General features: G+C 44.9%; 1 protein-coding gene across 2 annotated transcripts in view; it reads left to right on the plus strand.

The window, feature by feature from the left end:
• The window catches only part of DHRS7C (dehydrogenase/reductase (SDR family) member 7C), a 22,835-nt gene that overhangs the window by 5,149 nt on the left and 8,136 nt on the right, over positions 1-9,550 (plus strand). Inside the window, exons 2-3 of one of the 2 annotated variants that reach the window (XM_008584393.1) lie at positions 4,671-4,783; positions 6,448-6,658. In XM_008584393.1, coding sequence (XP_008582615.1) covers positions 4,671-4,783; positions 6,448-6,658 — 324 coding nt within the window. Of the gene's footprint in view, positions 1-4,670; positions 4,784-6,447; positions 6,659-7,556; positions 7,771-9,550 lie in introns of both variants that reach the window. The other variant, XM_008584392.1, reaches the window with a different exon arrangement.

Consider the following 9,550-nt stretch of genomic DNA (forward strand, 5'->3'; position numbering starts at 1 on the left):
AAAAAAAAAAAAAATCAGGCAGTCTCAGGACTTTCTGATCACTATTAGATTACACAAAACCATTGGTCATGGTAGGGCCCAAAAAATAGCATTTATTCAGAAATTGGCACGCCCAGTCCCATACCTGATCATCGTGTCCTTTTCATTGAAGTTCAGCTTTCTCTCCCCGTCCCCACTCCTCCTTTCTCCAGCTGGCTGTTTCTGGATGAGACATAGGAGAGCAAGGAAAAAACCTGCTGACTGGCAGTGTTTCAGGATAGCTTCATGCTCCACGGGCAGGGCACATGTTTACAAGTCCGATCGTTCCTCTTGTGGGCACTTTTGTGGGTCTTTCTTCAGGGGCCTCCCTGGGGATGTCCATCTGCACTTCTGGGATGTGGGGGATACAGTTTTCCTCCTCTTGCTCCATCCCCCTCGCCCCTGGTTCTTGGGCACTTTACTCCACACAGACCCTCTCTTTTGGAGCCTGCCACCCTTCTAAGAGGAACCTCTTGGGCAGACTTCAGAAGAGCTCCCAACCGGCTCATGGCCAGCATCTGGGCTGTGGTCATCTGAGTTCTTTGATGCCACCAACCAATCCCCATGGACAGCCCCAGCTTTTCTCTTCTCTGCCCTCAGGGCAGTTGGCTGGCCACAGGCTCTTGCCCATTCGGTTCATGTGACACAAACATCAGTCCCACCTCCAGCTGCAGGGAACCATGCTGCTCAAACCACCCCACTGGTGCCCTTCTCTCTAGGATGGAGGTAATAGGACAAAAAGCAGAGCCCCAACCCTGGCCCATGGGCTAACACTGACATTACAGTTCTCTCCAAGAAATCCTCCTTCAAAGTCCTTTATTAAGGATAAAATTTATAAATTATTTCTGATTTCTCTCCTCTTCCTTGAACCATTTGTGTTCTATTTGGGGGTCTTCATAAAACAGAGTTTCAGTTATTTCTTCTGAAAATCAGCATCTTAGGCTGGCACGTAGCTTTGGAATTTTATATCTATTTCATCTTAGAGCCTCAGTTAAACTTCTAACTTAATATTGTGTCACATTATAGATAGATATAACTTAACATCCCATTATACACATAAACATACATACACATACAGTCAACACAGTGTTTTAAATTTTTTTTTTTGGAAACTTACTCTATCATGAACTTCTTTCCAAATCAGTAGACCCATTTCTGCAACATCAGTTTTCAGAGTTTCAAAATATTCTATGTATAGATGTACTCTCTCCAACGCTTTACTGCTAAGTATCAATGGTACGGAGATAAGTGATATTATAACTATGTCTATGCAGACATTCTTAATCATCTCCTCGGAATAAATGCCCATAAATGAAATTTAACTTACTTTTGCAATACTGTCAAGTTTTTCCTCCAAAGACTGTAGCAATTTATACTGCCACCAGCAGTGAACGTGTGACAAGTCCCTTTTCTTGTATCGTACCAATTTTGGTTTTGATTATCTGATTAAAATCAGTGCCGTGGTTTAATCTGCATTTCTCTGTCCTTGGCAGACTGTAGCAATTTATACTGCCACCAGCAGTGAACGTGTGACAAGTCCCTTTTCTTGTATCTTACCAATTTTGGTTTTGATTATCTGATTAAAATCAGTGCCGTGGTTTAATCTGCATTTCTCTGTCCTTGGTATTGGCTCGTCTTCCACGTACTCGCCCTTGGTGCTTCTCTGGTGAATTGTTTACTCATCTCCTTGGCCGACTTCTTTACTTAGGGTCTTTATCCCTTTTCCTTACTGATTTGTAAGAGTTCTTTGTATACTAAATAAGTTAACCCTTTTCTGACATATAGGTTATAAACACTTTTTCTCAATTTGTCTTGTTCTTTATTTATGTTTTCTGCTCTAAGAAAGATAAAATTTATCCTTTTATTAAGGATAAAATTTATAAATCATTTCTGCTATGATTTCTTCCTTCGGTGCCCGCTTGGAAAATTTTTCCCCAGTGCAAGGGTATATTTTGATCTCTACTTTCTTCTAATTTTTTCATAGTTCTGTTTTTACATTTAACTATTTATTTTGGTATAATGCATCTAGGCTTTTCCCCACCCAAATAGGTATCCAAGTACCACTTCTTAAATAATATGTTCTTTTCCCACTGATTTAACACACTAACATTATCATATGCTAAATTCTTATCAATACTTGGCTTTATTTTTATCAATATTTCTATCTATACTTGAACTGCTAACACTCTCCTTTAATTTCTGTAGCTTATCTTAATAACTATTGTTTTTCAAAATGTTCTTTGCTTTTTCTCATATTTATTATTCCAATTGAAGTTTGCGAATTATTCCATGTAATGTTTAGAATCTTTCTATCACCTTCTAAGATCTGTTGCGGTCTTGATTTATTGCATGGAATTACCTCGGAGACGAATTAACATCTATTGAATTTTGCCATCCAGAATCATCATGGACAGCTGCTTTCTCACTGAGAGAAATCCTCTGTTCTCTGCAGTCCTAACAGTTCAGGGTGATATTGCTAAAACAGGTACTTGTCGATTCAGGTCCCCATCAGTCAGCAGGCTGGCCGCAGCTTCCCTCCTTCCAGCTCTCTCAGTTACACCCAGAGCACCTGTTCTGGCCCTCACTGAGACCTCTCTCCCCTAGAGGCCTCTACTTTTCCGCTCTATCAGCCTCTTCTGCCTTCAGTCCATTACTATTTGGTTTAGGCTGCATAGTTCAGCACCTCAGTTGTTCTCTCTCCAACACCACAATTCCCCTGCCCACAATGCCCGCTTATCAAACCCCAGCCACCTGTCCCATCCAGCTGGCCCCCTTCTCTCCACTTTCTCTCCACCATCATCTCTCCAACTGAGCCCCGCGGGAGAAAATCATACAACCAGATCACTTGGAGCCATTGCACTCAATATCCAGTCTCCAGTGGCGCCCTGAGCTGCCTGGCTCACCTTTGATATGCCCAGTCAGTCCGGATCTACCACTTCTCCGTGTAAAATGAGACAGTGATAGGTACCGCCCTGGAGTAGATGCTGCTGGGGCCTCTCCCAGGTCCCTGTGCTTGATCATGTGATCCATTCCCCCACTGCTGTGCATATGGCTGCTAGTGGCTCACAGATGCCCTCTCCCCAGGACTTTGTCCTCTGCCAGGGGATGCTGCCTTGCCCAGGACTTACATAGCCTGTGCACCCACCCCCAGAGGGCAGCCCACAGTCAGTGACCAATTGGCACAGGTGTACAAAAGGCTGGCCCTTCCTTTTGTTTCCAGGTGGGACAGCTCTGCAGTGAGGTTTGGATTCCAGAGTCCTCCTTGGACCAAGCTGAGGCTAGACTTTTCCTGAGACCACATCCTTGCCTGGCACCTACTCCAGGTCCTCCCTCCCTGATGGGTTTTCTCTGAAGAGCACCTCTCAGTAAATCCCGGCCACCTGAATGCCTGTCTCAGATTCTGTTTCTAGGAACCCACCCTAAGAGACTACCTCATAAGGTTATTGTGAGAATTAAATGAGCTAATATCTGTAAATCTCTTTCAACAGTTCCCAGAACAAGTAAATTCTCAAAATATGTGAGCTTTAATTGTTTTCGAGTATCAGTGTCATTGTTGCACAAGAACGCTGTGGGTCTACCAGCTACTACCCAATTGAGAAAGTCCTATCCTGGGTGAGTCAGAAATTAGTCCAGAGTAAAATTAATTACTCTAGACAAAGTGAATTAATTATTCTGCTTTAGACAGAAAGCAGGTTTACTTTTTTTATGTAAAAAGAACCCTGGCTGGGGTATTTATTGTCAAAAGACAGACAAATGTAGTTTAAAGATCTCAGTTGGCTTTAGCACGATTCTAGAATCAGGCAACGCTTCATTCCTTAAAATAGAATAAATGTTCCAATGAATGGAGCAGAGGAGGTTGGCTTTACAGACAGAAAAAGAGCTGAAGAAAGCAGAAACAAAGAACAAAAAGTAGATCGATCATTTCAAAGTTACTTTCCTTGTAAGGTGAGGATAGGAGACGGAACAACAGAAAAACAACTGATGGTTTGACATCAGGTTACTTCGGGCTACGATGAAACAGAGGGAACTTTATTCTCATGCCAATTGGAGAGAGAAACTGGCCTGTTTGGGAAATCGCCTGTTATCTCTCTCTCCTGAATCCTTTGAAGGTCAGATAACAACCTGGTTTCAGTTTGATGCTGTGGAAACTCAGCATGCGTGACTGTTTTGATTTTTAGTCTGGTCTTTTGGGACTTAGTGCAGGAGCTTAATCCAAAACAATGTCCTCCTATAATTTTTATTTAACACTATCCACAGAGAAAATTTGGAAGAAACTGGTGATATTTGGTCTGAAAACACATAGTGGCTGTTTCCAATCTCTTCAGATTGAGATCTCTTTAGAGCTGTGGTCCTGGAGGGCTGGGTGGACAGGGTCATATTCCACTCAGAATAAGAAAGAATTGCCAATAATCAGAACTAGCCAACAACGGAGGGGCTTCCTTACCCACTGTCTCCTTCGCAGGAAGCAATCAAGCTGAGGCTGGAAACAGAAAATTCCAGCCGGGGCAGGGGCTTGAGTGAAATGACCTCTAAAGGACTTCAAGATGCAAGACTTTTAAATTCTTTGAGTTCTTGAGTCTGCCAAAGAGGGGGCTCACCGTCAGTGACTCTATCCACACAGTGTGCCCTGCCTCCTTCCTTCTTCCCCACAGAGTGTGCTCGGGTGTTCCACACGGGTGGGGCGAGGCTGGTGCTGTGTGGAAAGAGCTGGGAGAGGCTAGAGATCCTCTATGAAGCCTTGATCAGCGTGGCTGACCCCAGCAAGGTAAGGCCTTCCTCCCAGCAGTCGGCTTGGCTAACTCCTTGGGCACCCTCAGCCTCCATGGATTGTTAAGCGGCAGCTCTGGGTCAAGTGGAGAAAATTTGGTGATTGCTTTGGGGGAATGTGAGGCAGTGTCCCAAGGACCTGTCCTCCCAGCAGTCGGCTTGGCTAACTCCTTGGGCACCCTCAGCCTCCATGGATTGTTAAGCAGCAGCTCTGGGTCAAGTGGAGAAAATTTGGTGATTGCTTTGGGGGAATGTGAGGCAGTGTCCCAAGGACCTGGACTGAGGCATGTCTACCAGTGATAGGGAGTTGCATGTCACCACCCACCATGCCAGAAATGTGTTCTCTAGACACTGACCCCTGCCCTGATCCTGCATGAATCAGACTCAGCAAAGATCCAGAAGAGAGGAAATGTTACAGGTATGGGTTGTGATTACAAACACTTACAGCTGATTTATTTTTTATATACATGAAATGATATCTCCTTCAAAGAAATCAGGAAAATGAGGTCCCCTTCCAAGGGGTCACCCAGGAGTGAACACATTTTAATGCAGCTGTAGATTTCAAAGCATTTCTGGAGCATTATTTAGGGAATTGCCTTCAGAGGTCTCTTCAGGGTGGTTTTTTGTGGGTTTTTTGGGCAGCTGGCTAGTTAGTACAGGGATCTGAACTCTTGACTTTTTTTGGTTTTGTTTTTAATCTTTACCCTTGAGGTTGGATTTGATGTTTGGAAACAGCCAAAAGTAATTCAGAGCTTAGTCTGGCATTTAAAGAGATGGATCAAATGGGACAACACAGAACTCTTCAAAGTGTATTTCTTAGGATGTTATTAGGTATTGCGGGGAAACGAGGTTCTCTGGTCAATTGTATGGGAATACTGAGTTAAGCCAAGCTCATCTAGTTTCTTTACTGCAGGACTTTTCAGAGCCTTTGATATGCTAATGTGCATTATGTATCTCCAGAAAGAGCTTGGAGAACAGTCTGTGTTTCACAAACAAATTTGAACAGGGAACTTTCCCTTCAACGGCATATCTCAGAGCTAGTGTTTATCAAACCCTGGATTGCATTTACCACATGGTATCCTCAATTTTCCCATCTGTGCCCTCCTCTAGACCAATAGTCTTGATTATAGCAAGAGTCTAGGGCTGAACAGAGTGCCTGGCATATAGTCAGTGCTCCAAAAATATACGGAGTACATGATTTTGGTCAAAAACAGAACATGACTACAAAGTACTATAATGGATTTTCTCATGGCTTTTAGGCCAGTTTGGAAAGCAATTTCCAAAATAAAGCTCAGCAATGTTAAAAAAAAAAAAAAAATGATGTCACCACTGGACTCAGTGCACATCCTCCAAAGAGGACCACTATGAGGGGTGATCCTCACTTGCATTTATCCGTTCTGGAACCCTGGCCAGAAGCTGAGACTTGCTACTGTGTGTTCAAGGTTGGATTTGTTGCTGTTGCTTCCCTGGTCCCTAGGAATGGAGTCTCCATCAATCTCCTTTGTCCCAGAGTTATTTCTGCTTCTTCCTCTTTATTTATTTTGCAGTCATTCCATGAGCTTTGAATTTCTAAAGGGCTGCTGGCTCTTAGATTGAGGGTCCCCTGGTCTTCAGGAGGGAGGTGATCTCATGCAGGCCCTGACTCTCTCATTGGTTCAACAGACATTCACCCCAAAGCTGATCCTACTGGACCTCTCGGACATCAGCTGTGTCCAAGATGTGGCAAAGGAAGTCCTGGATTGTTACGGCTGCGTGGACATCCTCATCAACAATGCCAGCATGAAGGTGAAAGGACCTGCCCATAAGATTTCTCTGGAGCTCGACAAAAAGATCATGGACACCAACTACTTTGGGCCCATCACATTGACCAAAGGTCTCGTGAGTTTGACCTTCCTGTGGATATCTGGGTCACTGGATGCTAGAAAGGGTTCTGTCACCTAGCCAGATAGTCATCCAATTCTGGATGGAACCTCCCAGCCTCCTCAGAAAAATCCCTGCTTATTTGGTGAAAGCTTTTAGTGTTTTCACTGTAAATGCTGATGAAGGAAAAGGGACTTTGGAAGTTCGAGTATCTTCCTGGTATATTCTAACCTCTCGCTCCCCAACCAAGCCCTGCCCTTTACCCCTCTCTTCTCACTCATACCCACGGCTCCCCTCCAAGTCAACATCTCTGGACCACTCTCTCCATCCTCTGTATCTATTTTGCTACATCAACCTTGCAGTTGATCTACTCCTAACCGTGGCTGTTGGTTAAAGGTAAAGATTCTGTCCTCAGAAATGGAGAAGAAAAAAGATTTATCCCCAAACTCCAAGAGACCCAGTATTCTGTCAACCCCTTCACAGAAACAGGGAAGGCAGGAGGATGTCTCTCTTTAAAGGGTAAAACGGTGGTTCCCATGTGGACCTGTGCAAGGGAACTAGCAGACACCCAGGTGGAGATTTCTCACCGCCAAGTTCAAATGCAGGTCTGAAGCCGGAGTTTGGGGCTGGAGAGGACCATGGAATAGAATTAAAAGTTGAACGCCCTCCTCTCCAAAAATAGAAAATAAAGGTAGGTTGGATTTGTTGCTGTTGCTTCCCTGGTCCCTAGGAATGGAGTCTCCATCAATCTCCTTCATCCCAGAGTTATTTCTGCTTCTTCCTCTTTATTTATTTTGCAGTCATTCCATGAGCTTTCAATTCTAAAGGGCTGCTGGCTCTTAGATTGAGGGTCCCCTGGTCTTCAGGAGGGAGGTGATCTCATGCAGGCCCTGACTCTCTCATTGTTTCAGCAGACATTCACCCCAAAGCTGATCCTACTGGACCTCTCGGACATCAGCTGTGTCCAAGATGTGGCAAAGGAAGTCCTGGATTGTTACGGCTGCGTGGACATCCTCATCAACAATGCCAGCATGAAGGTGAAAGGACCTGCCCATAAGATTTCTCTGGAGCTCGACAAAAAGATCATGGACACCAACTACTTTGGGCCCATCACATTGACCAAAGGTCTCGTGAGTTTGACCTTCCCGTGGATATCTGGGTCACCGGATGCTAGAAAGGGTTCTGTCACCTAGCCAGATAGTCATCCGATTCTGGATGGAACCCCCCAGCCCCCTCAGAAAAATCCCTGCTTATTTGGTGAAAGCTTTTAGTGTTTTCACTGTAAATGCTGATGAAGGAAAAGGGACTTTGGAAGTTCGAGTATCTTCCTGGTATATTCTAACCTCTCGCTCCCCAACCAAGCCCTGCCCTTTACCCCTCTCTTCTCACTCATACCCACGGCTCCCCTCCAAGTCAACATCTCTGGACCACTCTCTCCATCCTCTGTATCTATTTTTCTACATCAACCTTGCAGTTGATCTACTCCTAACCGTGGCTGTTGGTTAAAGGTAAAGATTCTGTCCTCAGAAATGGAGAAGAAAAAAGGTTTATCCCCAAACTCCAAGAGACCCAGTATTCTGTCAACCCCTTCACAGAAACAGGGAAGGCAGGAGGATGTCTCCCTTTAAAGGGTAAAACGGTGGTTCCCATGTGGACCTGTGCAAGGGAACTAGCAGACACCCAGGTGGAGATTTCTCACCGCCAAGTTCAAATGCAGGTCTGAAGCCCGGAGTTTGGGGCTGGAGAGGACCATGGGATAGAATTAAAAGTTGAACGCCCTCCCCTCCAAAAATAGAAAATAAAGGCTTATCAGAGCAGAAGCTCAAGGTGGGATGTACGCATGGAGGACACCTCCATTTAGGGAGCGNTTATCAGAGCAGAAGCTCAAGGTGGGATGTACGCATGGAGGACACCTCCATTTAGGGAGCGGGCACCCTGGCAGAAGCGGGAAGGCACAGCCTTCCACTCGCCTTCTCTGAGGCCAGCTCTCATGCTGGGAGCCTCTAGCAATGGAGTTCTGAGTACTGGACAGATGAAGGGAAAACCATTGGTGGTACAAAGATGACTTTCCAGAGCTTCCAAAATGGTGCCCCAGAGATGACGGTTTCCTCCAGCCCAGTCCCTGTGGACACGCCAGGCAGGCCAGCGAAGGCATATCATTCCTTCAACCTCTGACAGGCATCAAAGGGAGAAACAAAAAAGTGGAGTGGAAAAGACCTGGACTGGTTTCTGTTCCCAGCTGGGCCTCCAGCTTGCTAAAGGACCCGAGTCTCGCGGCCAGCCCTGGGGCTCAGTTAGCCCATCTCTAACACGAAGGAGCTGGATCTGATTGACCACTCTGAAAGTTGAGTCCTTGAGTACCATCTTTACTTTTTTTGCCATATCCCCATCCCACTTGTACTATTACTTACTTTATGTAGTTCTCCAAATATCCACATTTTAAAATTAAATTCACTTTAGAGGAAAATCTTTATGATACCAACGTAAGTTTAAAACCCCTTTCACACTCAGTAAATAGAAGGCAACCTGGAAACTAAACAAAGTAAGTTCTCCCAAGACAGCCTGAGGAAGTTGAGTCTTCTCTTTGTTAAAAGATTAGCATGTGCAAGAAAGGCATTAAAGGCATATTAAAACCAAAGTCAGACTTTCTTCTTGAGGCTATAGGAGGATTGAAAAGGGAATACCTTTACTATTGAAATAAAAGTCACTTAATTAATGGACATTGGTGGGTCATTTAAAATCACCCAGCAGTTCACCAGCCGAGCCAGCCCACTCTGTAAAAACGCTGGACAATTGATTGCTGGGGCCCATTCCCCGCTGCCCTGCTGCGATGTAACTACCACAGGGGTATCAGAGCCCTGTGTGATGGAGGGGATGTGGGGATGGGGTCTGCTGCTGCCAGAAA

Source organism: Galeopterus variegatus, unplaced genomic scaffold, assembly GCF_000696425.1.
Source record: "Galeopterus variegatus unplaced genomic scaffold, G_variegatus-3.0.2 Scaffold3254, whole genome shotgun sequence".
In the NCBI taxonomy this organism is placed as follows: Eukaryota; Metazoa; Chordata; class Mammalia; order Dermoptera; family Cynocephalidae; genus Galeopterus; species Galeopterus variegatus.